This window comes from Oppia nitens, unplaced genomic scaffold, assembly GCF_028296485.1.
Source record: "Oppia nitens isolate AA-2021 unplaced genomic scaffold, nextdenovo-longstitch-racon4-pilon3 scaffold11_pilon_pilon_pilon, whole genome shotgun sequence".
Taxonomy (NCBI): domain Eukaryota; kingdom Metazoa; phylum Arthropoda; class Arachnida; order Sarcoptiformes; family Oppiidae; genus Oppia; species Oppia nitens.
Genome location: NW_026533190.1, coordinates 1,939,850 through 1,960,765, shown reverse-complemented (window position 1 = coordinate 1,960,765; position 20,916 = coordinate 1,939,850). Strand labels below are relative to the sequence as shown.

General features: G+C 34.4%; 1 protein-coding gene across 1 annotated transcript; it reads left to right on the top strand.

Moving 5' to 3' along the window:
* The first annotated feature begins 6,953 nt into the window (after positions 1–6,953).
* Positions 6,954–7,997, top strand: LOC128953820 (uncharacterized). Its single transcript, XM_054299344.1, has 2 exons — positions 6,954–7,245; positions 7,306–7,997. Exon 2 carries the CDS (start codon positions 7,341–7,343, stop codon positions 7,995–7,997), a length of 657 nt encoding a protein of 218 aa, XP_054155319.1. The 5' UTR covers positions 6,954–7,245; positions 7,306–7,340.
* The last annotated feature ends 12,919 nt before the right edge of the window (positions 7,998–20,916 follow it).

Genomic DNA, 20,916 nt, shown 5'->3' with positions numbered 1-20,916 from the left:
AAAAATTGTTTGTAAGTAACATAGTTTCTTAAAAATAATATTTACTAAAAAAAGATTGTATCAGAGTTAACTATAAAGTTAATATAAATTTTTATCAAAAATAAAGTTTCTTATAAAATACTCACTATAGAAATATTGTTACTTAATATTGAAATAAAATATTATTTGAATATTGTTTACAATATTCTAGATGGCGTATTAATAGATAGTTATAAGCAACAAAGCTAGTACTAGCCAATAAAATATTCATATGCATACATATAGCGCCACTATATTACAAACAGTAAGAGTTGAATTCAAACAAAGAGTGGCGCACTATAGTTGTAAGCATTAGACATAAAGTTTTTTTTGACGCAATAAAAGTTTTTTTTAACAGTTATTAAATCAAATAATTGGTAAGTTTTATTTAAACTAAACTAATAATTATACAAATAAATATATATGTTTTTAAATAATTAAATATTATTTAGATTAATCGAAAATTAAAACTCATTTGTGTGATTATGTCGAGTGGACAACAACGACCGCCGTCTTCAAGTCATACTCCAGAGATGGAAGTAGAAGATGATAAAGAATTGTTTGGTTACGATCTAATGATCGCTATTGCGGAGAGACGTTTCGATCCGCTATCACAACTATCGCGTGAGGCTGCGGCCACACTTGATGGACCTCAACTAAGAGTTGATCACATGTTGTCCACACATTTTGTAACCGAATATCCAAAAGAAGAATGGGGTGACCTGATAGTGATCAACCAAAGTGTTGGTCAACAAAGCAAAGACTATTCGCTGATAAACATTGGCTCACAAATCACAGACGATAGGACACAAAAATCGGAGAACAAAATCACTGGTGATAGTGAAACATCGCAAACAAAGAAACGAACTTTCGAAACCATAGAAGAGAATATGTCAGATAGTATGGATAATACTGATTCAGAAGACCTGCCGCCGATTGTTAAACAAATAAAAAGTAACAATGATACTGTTGTTGATATTTCAACAACTATGGAAAAGATTTCGTTCGAAAACTTGAGTGCTTTTTCAATAAATAATGATAGAGAACCAGTGACTGACAAAGACATGGAAATACCGAAAAACATTGGTTCTGATGAAAGTATTTTGAGTTCGTATTCGAATGAGATGGACAAACAACTGACGGATAATGTACCATCAGTTAGTACACAATCGTCGGCCAATCAAATCCAAGACGAACTTGTCAGTAGTAATACTAGTTCAAGACACTTAAGCCAAATCTCGGCTCAGTCAATACAGTCGACCGATAGTCACACTAACAAACCACTGACAACCGAGACGCTATTAGTAAGAAACATTGAAACTCTCAGAAAAATGAGTAGTTTGTTGAATCAGAGTCAATGTTACTTTAGCATGTCATTAATATTGATTCTCTAGTCGATTGATTCTCATAGCCTAAGTTATCTACTGTAAAGTAGATGGCTATAAGCTTTTGTTCGTTTGGTCCGCTTTTCTTTGGATTAATAGTAAAGTCGTCGGCATATAACTGTATTCTTAAATATGGTTTGTCTGTATTTATGTCGAACGGTTCAATTTGTGTTTCATATTGTTTGCCATCTTTATATGATGTATAATAGTCATCATTTTTCTTTCGTTCTAAACATTAATTAAAATTAATATATATATAATTTTAATTAATGTTTAGAATCAATGTGTCTTACCTTTGTCTTTCATTAGCAATTTGTAGGTTTCAGGATCACTTAGTTTACGTTTCAATGTTTCTGTTATATGAACATAATGAAATATACGGTTGTCGTTGAGGTCTTTTTTTTATTTGAGTGATGTTTTTTCTTTCTACGTTTAGATGAAGGACCGCTCAAATTGCTTTGTCTGCTACTAGCACTTTGAGTATCATTATCTGTTAACTGGCAGCTACTACTATTACTATTATTCCAATCAGATTTATATTCGGTAAATTTGACATATGATGATAGTTGTTTTATTTCATTGTGTTGATGATATATTGATTTAACTGATTTTCTCATATAATAGTACAAGTCTTCGTGATAGCTAGTAAAGAATGGTTTAAAAACATCCAAAAATTCTAATGCCATTTGAATAACTTTTCTTTCAGAAACATTGTTTTTCAGTTTATTCATTACATTAAATAAGTTTTCGCGAATAACTTTAGGATCAATATCAATGTCATTGATTTCGTTATTATCGTTAGTATTCATACCATAATAGTTGTGATCTTCAATAGTCTTATTATTTATTTCTAAGCCATCTGATGAAAAGTTACTTGAAATATCATCAGCAGAATCACTATTGTTGTGAAGTTCCATTGTTTCTAATGGTTCGTAATCAACAGTTTCAAATATCGTATTTGTCAAATCTAATTCATCAATCAAATTGTAATCAATTTCAGATTCATTTTCGTTAATAGTAATTTCTTGATTCACATTTTCGGCATCACTAATTGTAAAACTATTATCGTAACTATAATCGTTTTCACTTATTTCATTGTTTAATATTTCATTACCATCATCATCACATAAAAAAGCCGTTACTGTTGTTGTTAGTTTTTTATGTGAGCCAACTGTCGATGAAATATTGTCAATAATTGTTGGAGGATTCAATTGGTTATTGTCTTTAGATTTAGAAACATAGTTTCTGACTTTATCTTTCTTCTTTTTGACGTGATATCTGATATGACAAGCACAGGTATTATGGAATTCCTCTTTCAATAATTTAGATTGATTATTCTTATCATCAGAATTGGAATTATAGTTAATGACAATTGTGGGAATTCTTTTGTAATCACATGCATAGCATTTGAAACTTTCTCCTAAAACATAATGCTTTTTGAAACAATGTTTACTATACATAAAGTGTTCGATAAAAGTTTCAGAACAGTTAGGCGATTGACAGTTAAACACTGACATTTTAGCATCTAAATTAAATTAAACAATAAATGTATTAAAATTAACTTTTCAAAAAAAAACTAAACAATTGAAAATATTAATTAAGTTATTAAATAATTTAACCTTATTTTATTGTATTATTGAATAATAATTATATATAAGTTTATTAAATGACTATATGCAATACTTATATAAGTTTAGTGTATATGATACAAGTGTTATAGTTGTGCATAGAGATACCTAAAATTAGCCAATAATATTACAGTATTTTTTATGTTTATACAATAAAAGTTCAAAATAAATGTGGTTTTAAACGTATGACTATTACAGTCAAAAACATATTCAGTGTTTAATTTTAATTACTGTTAAACTTATTTAACAACAATTGGATTATCAATTGGTGATTTATTAAATTGAATTAGTATTGTTTACTAATTTATATTTGAACAAAATGAGTGAACAAAGTGATTTAATAGAAAAATCAGTTAATCGTCGGTCGACACGTAAACATACGAAACGTATGTTTTACGATAGTTCCGTCATTAAGAGGACACCTGAAGACAAACGTGAGGTAAGTATGTTTTTAATTTTTTTTTAATTTAAATTATTTTTATAATATATACTCATTATTTATTGTTATGTATTAAATTTCAATTAAAATAATCAAAGAGTTTACAAACTCATGAGTCAATGACAGAAGACACTGATTATGAAGACACTGATTGTCCTACAAGAAAACAGAAGAAATCATTAGTCACACCGAGATATCAGATGGCCAGAGATAATACTCGAATATTGATGGATCTGTTGCCGACAACTTGTGATGACATTAAATTGGAATCATTGCCTCTTACAATTCAAGAACTTTCAGATTTGTTTATCAAAAGTAGTCCTATGTTACCATTTTTTGATAACGATAATGCTGAAGAGGAAGAGTTGTTTAACTTACTAATTGCCGACAACAATATCAATCTCGATAGTAGGCCACTGTTAGCAAAAACAATGATTAATGTGTTCAATAGACACATTGATGCTTATTCACAGTTAAGTTAATTAAATGTTTTAATAATTTATTATAATTAATAAATTGTAAAATAATTGTTTATGTAGAGCAATGAAAACAATGTCTCCACATAAGAGTGAACTTCAATTGCCAAAACTGTTCGGTATACTTGCCTACAGTTTCACCGCTAGGTATCCGAATCTGTTTGGTAGCAAAGGACTGACTTTTGTAAGTCTATTATTTAATTAAATAAAATGAATATAAATATATATCTAACCCAATTAGTTTAAAATATATTTTTATGAAACAATGTTACTTATAGGAACAACTTTTGGTAAAAGGCCGCAAAACAGAATACAACAAAAGATATCATAAGAAACCAAAACAACTAAGTGATTAACTTATTTTATTTATTATTAAATAGATTATAGTAATCAGAAAATTGTAAATATTTTAGGCCAACAAAAGCGCAAAAAAGTTGTTACTAAGACCACCAAACAACGTAAATCGAAAAAAGGACCGACTAAACAGACCACACCATCAGCAGTGGTTTCAAATGAAATCGATTTACCTGAAAGTAAAACAAAAAAAATTAATTTAGATATTAAAACATTGTAACTATTAAAAAATTTTTATTTTTAGTAAGTAATCCAAGCGAACCGTCATTAGATGACACTGAGTTAATGGATTCAATAACTAGTCAACAAACAACAAAGTTATTATATATTTTTTTAATCAATAATATATAAATATTTAGTTAAATTAATTATTTTTATAGTCAACCCGAGGCCACTAAAGAAAATGTTAGTAGTAAACTAATCGCAAAAATAATGAAACGCAAACGAAAAACTGAAGACACTGAAAATTGGATGAATCAATCTTCAGATGACGAACAAATGCAAACTACATCGGCTATGTTAGGTGTTCATAGATTATCTGAAGAAGAAGTCGACATGGAAGTAGAGGATGGAAACAATGTTTCTTCAGGGCTTCAATTAAACGAAAGCGATAAATCAGATGAAGAAAATCGACAAGTATTTGATGATAATTTAATAAACTATTCCTAATTTGTTTTATGTATATTTAATAACTTTGTTTTTAATTTTTTTTATTTAAATTTTACAATTTACAGCCTATAGCTGAAGAACCAAATCCATTGGTTGCTTATTCTCACAATAATAAAGAAAATGACAATTCTGCAGAAGATTTTGTACTCAATGTCAGTGGTAGCCAAATTAGCTATCAACAGACTTCAAAAAAAACTAAAATTGATAGGAAGTCCTCGAATGATAGCACAAGTATGTCAGCAACTGTGATTGTTGAGAGTACTGAAGAGAAATCAAATGAGAAATCTAATAAATTGGGTAAATAAATAAAATAATTTTAATTACAATAAGAAACATTGAATAACATTTAACTAAATATTTTAACGTATTTCTCATTATCCAAAACTACAATCATTAGCATTATTTAAGTTGATTTGCAAACCATTAATTGATGAAAACGACAGAAACATTCGTTTCAAAACCGATGACTCGCAATTGGAAAAATCAACAAAATGTGTAAGTAATTAAAATATTGTATAATCTAATTATTTTCTAATTAAAAGTAATATTGTTACTAATATTTATATTTTATTAGCTTTACGACCAATTTCATGAGCTTTGCACTCACTTTGGCGGCAAAAATTTAGATTTGATGCGTTCGATGAATACTAATACGTTGATTGACAAAACATTGAATTTATGGCATTCACTCTATGAATACCAATCAAACTTTGCTGACGACAAACTACCAAAATCTAAACATTTATTGCAAATTTCGTCTAAATTTCAAAACGGTAATAAAATCATTAATTTAGTTTAGTTTAATAAACTATTTGTTTCAATATTTATTAGATGCCTCTAGAGCTGTGGCCGCCTTATTGGTTTTGGAAGAGATTACATGCAAACGTCGTGTAATTTACGGCCACAAGGAAATGATTTCCGCTGAAAAAGATTTGACAATAGGACCCGATTCGTCGCCTCATATGCACATTATTGTCACAAATGCTGATACATTGGATTTGAATACTGAAGACATTACGGAAGAAATATTGACTAAAATAAGCGGAAATGGCGTAACATATTTATCAGTGTATCAGTTGGACGAATTGTTTGCAAAATCTGATACAATCTTTGAAAGCATATTTTCAGCTATTATGCTGAAAAATCTTTATTCTGAAATTGTCTATACGCCTGAAACAGCTTGTTTTTGGATGGGTTTTGAGAAATTAGTTCTCGGATTTGACTACTATTTGGATAAAGTCGACGGTAATATTCCCACTGAAAGTCTGAAGAATCTCATTAATTGTTTTAGTAAGTAATCAACACTATATTCAAAATAATTGGTTTAAAATTATTTTCATTAATTAGTTAAATAGTCTTATTAGTTGATATTCATTTTTGTAAATAATTTTTTTTGTTAAACATTAATTAACTATTACTACACTAAAATTAACAATTTAATTCAGATCATAAGTATTATATTTAATATATATATATATTTGTATTACTTTATTTCGTCAATATTCTTAAGTAATTATATAAAATATTGTTAAGAACTAATGTTACTTAATTTGATTTTCATTAATATTATTAAATAAATTACGATTTAAATCATATTCATGAATAACGACTGTATAAAATCAACACTTAAGATACAATAGTACTGAACTATTGTTGAAAGAAACAGTGTTACTTGACAAAGTATCACAATTAATAGAAGTAATATTGTTGCTCGATCCAAAGCTGAGATGGATTTTGAGAAACATTATTACTTTGGAATTTAAGTTTCATTGTTTCTGGTCGAACTATTTTCATAACCGTAAGTATTATTGTTTCTATGCTCGCGATCAGTTTGACTACAAGAATCATTGGTGCTTTCATTTGGATTTTCAATTTTTGAGAACTATTGTTTCTTTGTTTTTCAACAATCATTGTTTCTGATTATTACTAAAGTTTAGTAGGTTTGTAATTTTAGAAAAAGTTTCATTGTTGCTCTGGTAATACAGACTAGTAACATTGTTACTGTTTCTTGAACTGATCTACTGATCGAGAAACATTATTACTTGTATTTGTTGTCATAGCTACTTGGTGTGCTCATTGAGGGTCACGAATTATGGTGTTCAGCTCTACTCAAACTGAAAGTCCCCAGAACTCTCCTAAATGTGAAGCAAATGTGCGCAAAAATTTTATATAGTGCAATGTACAGTTAGGCCAGACATTTGCTGTCAAGTGTTGCCATATAAATCCGAAAAACAGATTGGCCGACGAGTGCAGGCAAGCACAGGAACGGGAGAAACGTATTATGCGTTTTCTTAATCATAAAAACGTCTTAACCTATCGTTTGGTTATCAATATAGGATCGTCGCTGGAGTTTAGGTATGACCGCCGGGATATGGTCGACAGTTACGATCGTAGTTATATTATCATGGATTTGGCTGATTACGGATCACTGGATCAATATGTTAATAATGGATTGTTGACCTGTTATACTGTACACAAAATATTCTGGGATCTCTGTGCTGGACTCAAGTATCTGCACTACAATCATATTGTTCACTACGATATTGGTCTACAAAATGTTTTGATATTTTCAGATACCGACAACGTCTCGGAAGATCCGATAGCCGAACAGGATGGACAACAACAACAACAGCAGCAGTTGGACGGGTATAACATAGTGGCCAAATGGGCCGATTTTGGTGTTTCCCGACAATACACTACCAGTGACGACCATTTGCTTATGAAAAATCAATTTGGCGAAGACGTTGCCAATATGTGCCAAATGATTCATTGGTTGATCGGTAGCATCAAAGGTAAGTCCGGTATCGACTGTTTCATATTGAAACATCTGGTCGACCATTTGAAAGCGTCACCTATAGATTCCATACCCGACTGTCTGAATCTTATGCCATACTTGGAGACTAATCAAACAATACAACAGCTGTTTAGTCAGTATATGGCTTCACCGGAACTAGAGTTTTATAGGGGCAGACATTTTATTGATATACTGTATCCATACGCTACCCGTCATCGTAGATATGGTCTATAACATACCTGATCAAGTGAACTGATGTATGAATATGCTATAATTAAACTAACAAGAAAAATAGCTATTTTATATACATAATTGATTTATTTTTTTAAAAAAATCTTAAATACTAGTCTAATCAATAATTCATTGGTTGATCGTATAACCGGTAAGTCCGATATCGACTGTTTCGTATTGAAACATCTGGTCGACCATTTGCAAGCTTAACCATGTATTGTCTAATCAATCATATATACAGAAAAAAACCCTCAGTTATCTAATACTACTATATTTTATTGTTTACTACAACAACAATAACTATTACTACTACTAATTACTATTTCGGAAATATTAATCATAAGCCATACACATGTTTTACTGGTCAACCCCATCAACTGGTAATTTAGTACAATTTACGGTATAAGTAGACCACCGCCACCTCCTGTCTCATCATCGACTGAAAACATATTCAGACGATCGACAAAATGCTGATAATTGTCGCGCAGTCGGTCCCGTATACGCAAAATATTGGCAAACATTTGCCGATAGTGGGGTTCAAGTATTGCCCTGTCCTGTGGCGTCCATTGGTGAAACTGTTGCCGATATAGTAGATCAATGTCGACCAACTTTTGTTGTAGACGATCGGCAAATGGTAACAATCGACGATAATTGTCTACTATATCCCGTAACTCGAAATACCATTTGGCACTGAGCACATGTAATCGTGGTCCGTAAAACCATATAGCTTGACGTTTAGCTGATATGTAGTTGTTGAATGGGCTCATACGGGTGCCGGACGGCCTCTTCCAGATATGATCCAGGTTCAGATAGACAGAAAACCGGACGTTTTCCAGATTATCATTATCTGAGGGTTGATGGTGACGCTTAAACCAGGCCACAAATATGGTCAACGGTAGCGGACTGTTGCGTGGCATCGGAAAGCGACAATAGCCGTACCAAGTGTCCAACGATTCGGCTATAGCCGTATCGAATGGCATACAATGATGCATTTCTATCGGTATAGTATGCTCTCGGCCGCCCCACCACGGCAAATGTATCGGCTGATCGAAATTAAACAATGATATATCAATGATATCGTCGGGCGGTTCCATTTCAATCATTTGATTTAGCGATGCCTCACACGTTACGGCCAAATGGTTGGCCTGATTGACAGTCGACAAAAACACTTCCTCATCGCCGTAGTCTTTCGATCGATGATCAATATCACGTTGAAGTTGTTCAGCCTCATGGATAATCCATCGGCCCTCCCATCCTCTAGCGTTGGCATACAGGTGCCGATTATCTAGTATTTGTCGTAATTGATAATCTATATGAGCCAATAGTCCATTTGAAATGTCCGGATTGTCAACCGATTGTCTCCATAATAAGATATTTTGTCTCATATGTTGCAACATATTGGGATCAGCCATGTACTTTGTATGTGTGTGTGTCTGTCTGCTTGTAATTAGGTGGGTGCCCAGTATAATGTTGAGGGACTGAAATTGTATACCGATACTACAGTATGTGTGTGTGTGTAGTATTTATGTATGTTTGATACCTGTATTTATTTGACTATTATTTTTCTTTTTATTTGAAAAAAATAGTTTAAAATAAATTTAATTTGTATTTAAAAAAAAAATAGTTTTTAACAAATAAATGAACCAACAATTAAAAACAACAATTGAAGTTTTATATATATAAAAAAATAGTTTTTAAATAAATTTAAAAAAACTAAAACATTTTGTAGTCACAGATACAACCAAATCACCCATCACTTCCACTTAGAGGTTAAAATCAAACAAAACAACAAAAACAGTTAGACACAGAAATTGTGTATAATATCCATACACAAAAAAAGACTAACTGTCCATACGATACATACAGTATTAGTAGTAGTAGTGGACAAAAAACATGGCAAACCAACTGACAGCCGAACAACTAGAAGATATAAACAAAATCTTAGGAGAAACCGAACATATATTACAGACTCAGGTAGTATTCGTTAGAAACGATGCACAAAATCATCAGTACATCAATATGGCAGTACAGAGGCCACAGTTGCTACGTCTAGGCCACGACCGGTTTCCGGTACATCCAAAGAGTGTCAAAGGCGGACCGACATTTGTCTCGTTCGGAAACCATTGGGTTCTGCGGGGACAGCGGATCAACTACGATGGTCTGGATCGGACAATGGTTCAGACATCGTTTGCCGGTTACGTAGGCGCTGGAAAATACAGAGTTATGTTTCCGCAAATATCCAAAGGTATGAGCGGACCGCAGGCGCAGATAATTCCCGGCGCTAATGCGGCTCAACAGCAACAAAATCTATACGTCATAGACGCAGAAACGGCTCTAGAGTTGCGCTACCAGTGCGTCTCGTGGGGTGGCCATCAGTCGCTAATATACCAGTTAGTTAGGGCCGCCTACGGACTGGTAACATTGGTCACTGCGTTGAATATATTTATCGATCAGGACATCAACCAACAAGTACTTGAAGACTTGAGAGATCAGATCCATCAGTTGGGAAGTATTTATGGTCAACAACTGCAGTGGGCAACAGCTGCCGAATATATCTTCAAAGTTGCCGTTGTGAGGACAGAAAATATGCCCGCATTAATACCACAAGTATGGCCAGTAGCGCAACCATTGTTGATGCAGGTGCCCGATTATGGTCCAGTGCCGCCATTTGATCCCGACAATATCAATATCGGTCAAATCGATACCGATTGGACAGAATTTCTCGGTACACTAGGCCAACACGATTATTATACTGCAGATTGGGAACAAGTGTTTGGCCAGTACGCCAATGTTGGCAATTCAATTGATTTTTTGAATACAAACGTTGGCGAACCACGTTTTGTTAACATCAATCTAGTAAATGACCAACACTTTGACGTAACAGTTACCATAATTGAAGTTGGAATCTATATACTGTTTTCAGCAAATTTTACCGATTCATCCAATCATACATATCGGTTGAGACAAGTGCCCAATTGGCCGGCCTGGTTGGCAGAGAGAAACACTCACGTTCTATGGACACCGTTGCACAGTCACGGACTGGCCGGCAGTCACAACGAAGACCTGGATCTTATCAGAGGCAACAATGGCTACCAAGCAATGTCGCTACTGTTACCCGACCCGCTGAACGATCAGCGCATATATTTCATCAACAGATTTATGGCCAGACAGTTGCGCGAACTTTTCGAAACCCAACAGGTGACCGTACTCTATCAGCGCTGGTTTGACCACTTGTTGCCACTGTCCCGGAGGATATGCGATGCCCGTCGTCTGTCCCGTCAGGTACACAACGATGCCGACCCCGAACTTCTGCAGACTGTCCATAATTGGGCCAATCAATTGCGTTTAGTAAGCGACCGACTGATGGATAATTATCGTTGGTTGGTTAAATTGGAACAGATCTGGAAGTACAGTATACTGGCGCCCAATATACATGCTCCGGCACAGGAACACATAGAGGCAGGGCCCACTTTTATAGCCACTTATCCTGCTATATATGGTTTAGGCAAAGGAGTCAATGTACCATCTTTTTGGCCTAAGAATCAAGGAAATGAAAATGAAGACCAAGAGGAAGAGGAACAACAACAACAGGAAGAGCAACAACAACAGTGATGGTCGACAACAACAACAAACAACACAAGTATTTAGGTGTCTAAACAACAACAAGAAAAACAAAAATCAATTGAGATATTTGTAAAAAATAAAATATTTAGTCAAACAAGTTGTTTAATACATCAATAAAAATAAAAGAAAAGTATCTTTCAAAATGACAAAACATTTTATTAGGTTTTTTTTGAAAACTATTTTTTTTTGTTTTTAAAAAATTATCATTTTATTATTAAAATCTGTTTTTTACAATAAATAAAATATAATTACACTAATTATTATGTGTACTATGGTATGTATATACAAAACATTACAAACAATTGTTAATTACATAATAAATCAATTTTATAATTAGTGTCATATTATTCAGTTAATTTTAGTAAAAGAAAAATAAATTTTATCGGTAAAAAATAATTTAAATAAAAATTTGTATTATTAAAAAAAACAAAACAATTTAACCAACAATTAAAAACACAACAATTGAAGTTTTGTAAAAATAATAATAATTTTATTAAAGAACAAACAAAAAAAAAGATATATTACTTTTACCACCGATTACTGCACACACACAAGACATTAGACTCAATAATTTAAAGGATCAGTTGTTTAAATAGATTGACAGAACTTCCAAAAAGGACATACATCCAGAGCACCTTATCTATCCAGATATGGCTAATCAACCGCAAGATTATGATGTTATGCTAACCATTATCGATCTGGTTTTCCAAACGATTAGCCGTCAGTTAGCCGTATTGCCATTCACTGCTGCAGGCGGTCGACCGTATGTCGAAATGATTGCCGACAACGACAATACTAATGCATTTCAGTTGCTAACCATCGGTGTCGACGAATTTGTAGTAGGGTTGAGTAACTACCATGGAATCATTTACGTAGACTTTGGAAACAATTGGCGCATACGGGCCGTACCGATCACTTTTCAAGGCGGCCAGGAACTATATATGGTACATACATGTTTCGCACAGGGAACACGTTTTACAGCTATGTTTTCGTACGGACTTCACGGAAATGGCGGCGCACAGGCCCGGCTGATTGCCAACGGCGACCAAATGTGTCTCTATGTCATCGACGAAACACTGTACGGCTCACTGAAGAGACAGTGCGTAACATGGGGTCAGTTTCATTCACTGACTTACCAACTGATTCGGTCAGCTCACGGCTGTATAGTATTGGCCCGTATTTTGTTTCAATGGATCGGCCAGAATGATGTCCCGCTGGAAGACATTGAAGATTTGCGAACCAATATTCATTTGTTAGGCAACGCATGTGTCGACCGATTGGAGCATTCAATTGAATTAGATTTCATCTACAAGTGTGCAATTGTTCGCAAAAGATCAATGCAAGCATTGATACCGCCGGGTGGGGCACTGCCACCGCTACCGTTCGACCAGTTTCCAGTAATTGCCAATTTAGTTCAACCGCAACCATTTAATGGCCACAACATCGATGTCGTCCAGTTTCAGAACACAGCCAACAACTTCATCGACAATCTTATGGTACATCCGCTGTTCGATGAACTATGGAATCAGACATTCGGCCGGTTGGCCAATGCAAACACATCGATACCACTGAACAATAATCCGGCCGAGTATCACATTATTCTGTCCAATGACCATGAGTTTGATTTAGAAATCAGACCCGACAATGCAATTATCCAGGATCAAATTGTACAAGTATTTAGGATAGAGTCGGAAGTGTTTACCGACTCAATGCATAATGTTCATCGATTGAGACGAGTGGGCGACGACTGGCCGCCGGCCTGGTTGGCAGAAAGACTAACGATGCTTAATTGGATACCGTTGCACAGTCACGGAGTGGCCGGCAGTCATCCCGACAACAATAACAGATTCAGCGGTAACAATGGCTGTCAAGTGATGACACTTCGCTTTGATGGTTTCCACCAATTGGCAGAACAGCGGCTCTATTTTGTCAACCGGGCAATGGCTCAGGAGTTGCTTAACCTATTTGAAGTCCAAGACGTGATGACCCAATATCATCAATGGTTTCAAGAGCTGTTGCCATTGACCAGACAGCTGTGCGATTTGCGTCGGATGTCACGTGAGGTTAACCACGACAACGACCTGGAACTGCTTGACTTAATCAACGAATTGAGTGAACAATTGTTTACTGTCGATAATCTACTGTTTCACAAATATGAATACCTGGTCCGACTCGAACAGATCTGGAAATACGGTCTACTGGTGGCCAATACTGACCATCAGGAACTGCCGCTTTGTCCAATAAGGACACAACTCGCTCTCTATGGTGAGGGAAAGTCTGATCGATTGCAAAATTTCTGGTAATATGTAATCGTATAAACCATACCATACAAGAATATACAGTATATATATATATATATATATATTAAATCAGATACTATTAGTTCAAAAAAATATCAATATATTTAAATTCATTGAGATTTAAAAAAAAACTAATTACTAGATTAGAAATTTAAAAAAAAAAGTTTTCATTTAACATTTAACACTTTTGTTTATGTTTGGTCTATAATAATAGTTACACATATCTAGTAATTAATTAGTTTTTTTTTGTTAATGTATTGTTATGTAATATTAATGTTAATTTTTTTTAAGTTAAACTAAATGTTAAGTTGATTATTTGTAGTTATTTTGCACACAAACACACACACACACACACACATATATATATATATATATATATATATATACAAATCAATGTCGTTGATGGGTTTCAAACAGTATATATATATATATATCTGTTGGTGAAATATATATGAGCTGATCGTTCAATGGTTTGTTTAAAGCCATCAATAATTTCAATTTCAATTTGAAAAAGTAAAGTATTTCTAGAAAAATGACGATACATTTTATTACCATTAGTAATTAAATTATTTTTTAAAAAATTTATCGGTAAAAAATAATTTATAACAACTTTAATTTTTATTATTAAAAAAAACAAAACAATTTCACCAACAATTAAAAACACAACAATTGAAGTTTTGTAAAAATAATAATAATTTTATTAAAGACCAAACAAACACACAAACAAAGATATATTACTTTTACCACCGATTACTGCACACACAAGATATTAGACCCAATAATCTTAAGGATCAGTTGTTTGAATAGATTGAAAGAACTTCCAAAAAAGGTCAGACATCCAGAGCACCATCAGTTAGCACTCCATCCATCCAGATATGGCTAATCAACCGGAAAATTATGATGATATGCTAGCCCTTATCGAACTGGTTTTCCAAACGATTAGCCGTCAGTTAGCCGTATTGCCATTCACTGCTGCAGGCGGTCGACCGTATGTCGAAATGATTCCCGACAACGACAATGCTAATGCATTTCAGTTGGTAATTATCGGTGTCGACGAATATGTAATACCGTTGACTCAATACCATGGAGCCGTTTATGTGGACTTTGGCAACCGTTGGCGCATACGGGGCTTACCGGTTAATTTTCCAGACGGTCAGGTACTAGACATGGTCGAGACAAGTTTCCCTGTCGGAGCACATTATTTAGCTATGTTTTCGTACGGACTTCACGGAAGTAACGGCGCACAGGCCCGGCTGATTGCCAACAACGATCAAATGTGTCTCTATGTCATCGACGAAACACTGTACAGCTCACTGAAGAGACAGTGCGTAACATGGGGTCAGTTACATTCGCTGACATACCAACTGATTCGGTCAGCTCACGGATGTATAGTATTGGCCCGTATATTGTTTCTGTGGATCGGCCAGAATGATGTCCCGCTGGAAGACATTGAAGATTTGCGAACCAATATTCATTTGTTAGGCAACGCCTGTGTCGACCGATTGGAGCATTCAATTGAATTAGATTTGATCTACAAGTGTGCAATTGTTCGCAATAGAACAATGCAAGCATTGATACCGCCGGGTGGGGCACTGCCACCGCTACCGTTGGACCAGTTTCCAGTAATTCCCAATTTAGTTCAACCGCAACCATTCAATGGCCACAACATCGATGTCGTCCAGTTTCAGAACACAGCCAACAACTTCATCGACAATCTTCTGGATCATCCGTTGTTTGACGTACAATGGAATCAGACATTCGGCCGGTTGGCCAATGCAAACACATCGATGCCTCTTAGTAATAATCAGGCCCAGTATCACATTATTCTGTCCAATGGCCATGAGTTTGATGTAGATATCAGATCGGACAATGTCAACATTAATGGTCAACAAAATGTCAACATATTTAGGGTAGAGTCGGAAGTGTTTACCGATTCGGTGCACAATTTATATCGATTGAGACGAGTGGGCGACGACTGGCCGCCGGCCTGGTTGGCAGAAAGATTAACGCAAACGTTTTGGATACCGTTGCACAGTCACGGAGTGGCCGGCAGTATTCCCGGCAACAATGAAATTATCAGCGGTAACAATGGCTGTCAAGTGATGACACTTCGCTTTGATGGTATCCACCAATTGGCCGAACAGCGGATCTATTTTGTTAACCGGGCAATGGCTCAGGAGTTGCTTAACCTATTTGAAGTCCAAGACGTGATGACCCAATATCATCAATGGTTTCAAGAGCTGTTGCCATTGACCCGACAGCTGTGCGATTTGCGTCGGATGTCACGTCAGGTTAACCACGACAACGACCTGGAACTGCTTGAATTAGTCAACGAACTGAGTGAACAATTGTTTACTATTGATAATCTATTGTTTCAGAAATATGAATACCTGGTCCGACTCGAACAGATCTGGAAATACGGTCTACTGGTGGCCAATACGGCCAATGGGGAACTGCCGGTACGTCCAATAAGGACAAAAGTCGCTATCTATGGTGTGGGACCATCTAATAGATTAGTAAATTACTGGTAATATGTAATCGAGATATATATTCAATATATTAAATCAGATACTATTAGTTCAAAAAAATATCAATATATTTAAATTCATTGAGATTTAAAAAAAACTAATTTCTAGATTAGAAATTATAAAAATAGATAAATAAATTTATTTTTAAAAGCTATTTATGTTTTTCATTTAACAATTTTTTATGTGTGATTTATAATAATAAGTATACATATATCTTGTAATTAATTAGTTTTTTGTTGTTTTAGTTATTTATTGGTAGAAAATTAAATGTTAAGTTGATTATTCATTTGATTATTTGTAGTTATTTTACACAAACACAAACACACACACAAATCAATTTCGTTATTTTGAAAATATCTTTTACTATTGAAAACAATTTGTATTCAATAGTTATTAGTTATACACAACTTGTTTGACTAAATATTTTATGAATTGATTTTTGTTAGATACAGTCTTCATAGCATTCATTTCGACGAGTGAGTCAATAATATCGACGAACGAGTGAATGAATTCGACGGTGAGATAAACAATTCGATGAATGCATTATTGAAATCGACGTATATATCGAATGTCACAAACTGTACACAAAAAATCTTATTGTTTTCATTTTAAACTCAAATGTTTTTGTATTGTTTTTATCTAAAAAATACAGTATCTGTTTATTTTTCATGTCTTAACAAAAAAATTATTTATAATTAATTTAACTACTATTTGTATATTATTGTAAAACATTGCTAATAAATATTTGTTTAAAATATACGTCGATTTCAATAATGCATTCATCGAATTGTTTATCTCACCGTTGAATTCATTAACTCGTTCGTCGATATTATTGAATCATTTGTCGAAATGAATGCTATGAGACTGTATTCTTTGTTTGTTGTCTGCCATCACTGTTAACTTTCTCATGCTTTCCATGATTTTCAGGCCATAAGGATTGTACATTTGGACCAATTCCAAGACAATACATAGCAGGATGAATGGGTATATAACTGGATGATGCCTCTCTGTTTGCTAATACCGGAGCATATATATATATATATATATTGGGCTCCAGTATACTATACTACCAGATCTGTTCCAATTGAACAAAACCAATGATAATTTTTCTCAACAATTGTTCTGGACAGTTTGCAGAAGTCGGCCGTCGGTCGGCATCGTTGTGAATCTGACGGGACAGTCGACGGGTATCGCATATACACGTCGGGACAGTGGCAACAAATGGTGCAAAAACCAGCGCTAATAGACAACCATTATCTGATGGGTTTCAAACAGTTATATATATATATATGAGCTGATCGAACGATTGGTTTGTTTATAGCCATCAATAATTTGAATTTTTCTAGAAAAATGACGATACATTTTATTACAATTAGTAATTAAAATTTTTTTAAAAAAAAATTGTCGGTAAAAAATAATTTAAAACAACTTTAATTTTTATTATTTAAAAAACCAAACAATTTCACCAACAATTAAAAACACAACAATTGAAGTTTTGTAAAAATAATAATTATTTTATTAAAGACCAAACAAACAAAGATATATTACTTTTACCACCGATTACTGCACACACACAAGATATTAGACCCAACAATCTAAAGGATCAGTTGTTTGAATAGATTTGAAAGAACTTCCACAAAAAAAGGACAGACATCCAGAGCACAGAGTCAGTTAGCACACCATCAGATATGGCTAATCAACCGCAAGATTATGATCTAATGCTAACCCTTATCGATATGGTTTTTCAAACGATTAGCCGTCAGTTAGCCGTATTGCCATTCACTGCTGTCGGCGGTCGACCGTATGTCGAAATGATTCCCGACAATACTAATGCATTTCAGTTGCTAACCATCGGTGTCGACGAATATGTAGTACCTATGTATCACTATCATGGAACCGTTTCGTTCGACTTTGGCAACAATTGGCGCATACGGGCCGTGCCGATCACTTTTGCAAACGGCCAGGTACTATACATGGTCCATACAAATTTCCCTCTTGGTACAGATTACTCAGCAATGTTTTCGTACGGACTTCACGGTAGTAGCGGCGCACAGTCCCGGCTGATTGCCAACGGCTACCAAATGTGTCTCTATGTCATCGACGAGACACTGTATAACTCACTGAAGAGACAGTGCATAACATGGGGTCAGTTTCGTTCGCTGACATACCAACTGATTCGGTCAGCTCACGGATGTATAGTATTGGCCCGTATATTGTTTCTATGGATCGGCCAGAATGATGTCCCGATGGAAGAAATTGAAGATTTGCGAACCAATATTCATTTGTTAGGCAACGCATGTGTCGACCGATTGGAGCATTCAATTGAATTAGATTTGATCTACAAGTGTGCAATTGAACGCAAAAGATCAATGCCAGAATTGATACCTCCGGGTGGGGCACTGCCACCGATACCGATCGACCAGTTTCCAGTAATTGCCAATTTAGTTCAGCCGCAGCCATTCAATGGCCACAACATCGATGTCGACCAGTTTCAGAACACAGCCAACAACTTCATCGACAATCTTCTGGATCATCCGTTGTTTGACCGACAATGGAATCAGACATTCGACCGGTTGGCCAATGAAAACACATCGATACCATTGAACAATGATCCGGCACTGTATCACATTATTTTGTCCAATGGACATGAGTTTGATGTAGACTTCAGTTCGGACCTTCATTTTCTTGAGAATGAGAATCAATTTGTCGACTTTTTTAGGATAGAGTCGCAAGCGTTTACCGATACTGTGCATAATGTTCATCGATTGAGACGAAAGGGCGACGACTGGCCGCCGGCCTGGTTGGCAGAAAGACTAACAAATCACTTTTGGGTACCGTTGCACAGTCACGGATTGGCCGGCAGTCATCCCGGCAACAATGAAATTATCAGCGGTAACAATGGCTGTCAAGTGATGACACTTCGCTTTGATGGTATCCACCAATTGGCCGAACAGCGGATCTATTTTGTTAACCGGGCAATGGCTCAGGAATTGCTTAACCTATTTGAAGTCCAAGACGTGATGACCCAATATCATCAATGGTTTCAAGAGCTGTTGCCATTGACCCGACAGCTGTGCGATTTGCGTCGGATGTCACGTCAGGTTAACCACGACCCGGAACTGCTTGAATTAGTCAACGAACTGAGTGAACAATTGTTTACTATCGATAATCTATTGTTTCAGAAATATGAATACCTGGTCCGACTCGAACAGATCTGGAAATACGGTCTACTGGTGGCCAATACGGCCAATGGGGAACTACCGGTTCGTCCAATAAGGACAAAAGTCGCTATCTATGGTGTGGGACCGTCTAATAGATTAGTAAATTACTGGTAATATGTAATCGAGATATATATTCGAGATATTAAATCAGATACTATTAGTTCAAAAATAATCAATATATTTAAATTCATTGAGGTTTAAAAAAACTAATTTCTAGATTAGAAATTAAAAAAAAGTTTTTTATTTAACATTTAACACTCTTTTTATGTGTAGTCTAATAATAATAATTACACATATCTTGTAATTACCGGTAATTAGTTTTTTTTGTTAATGTATTGTTACGTAATATTAATGTTTTTTAAGTTAAACTAAATGTTAGGTTGATTATTTAGTTATTTTACACACACACGCACACACACACACACACACACACACACACATACATAACATACATACACACATAAATCACTGCAATCACTGTTATCTTTCTCATCTTTTCATTGATTTTCAGGCCATAATGAGTGTACATTTGGACCAATTTCTAGACAATACATAGCAGGATGAATGGGTATATAACTGGGTGATGACTCCATGTTTGGGAACAAATGTAGATTATAAACAGCCAGTAGAAAATTATTTGCCCCAAACCCATCCACACCTACCCAACCACTACCTAACCTCACACACACCCCAAACTAACCTAACTAAAGAATAATTAAATAATAAAACTAACAATTTATATATGTATAACTGTATAAAAAAACAATACTTTTTGCTGGCTGCTATAATATACATTTAAGACCAAACCGATGATAATTTTTCAATAATCGGTTGATTACTAAACACAATTGATTGTCACAATTCTGGACAGTTATATAACTGTTGGTTAAATATATGAGCTGACCGTACAATGGGTTGTTTATAGCCATCAATAATTGTATTCAATTTTTGTAAAAGTAAAGTAATTATTATAGACTATTAAAACAATTAAAAACAGATTCAGTTAATTAGTAATTATTTTTTTTTAAAAAAAAATTTATCGGTAAAAAATAATTTAAAACAACTTAACAATTTTTATTATTTAAAAAAGCAAACAAACAATTTCATCAACAATTAAAAAACACAACAATTGAAGTTTTATAAAAAAAATAATAATTTTATTAAAGACCAAACAAAAAAAAGATATATTATTTTACCACCGATTACTGCACACACACAAGATATTAGACCCAACAATCTAAAGAATCAG

What these genes read in the sequence shown, in the direction of transcription:
- LOC128953820 (XM_054299344.1), top strand. Translation starts at nt 7,341, where the DNA reads ATGGTCGACAGTTACGATCGTAGTTATATTATCATGGATTTGGCTGAT.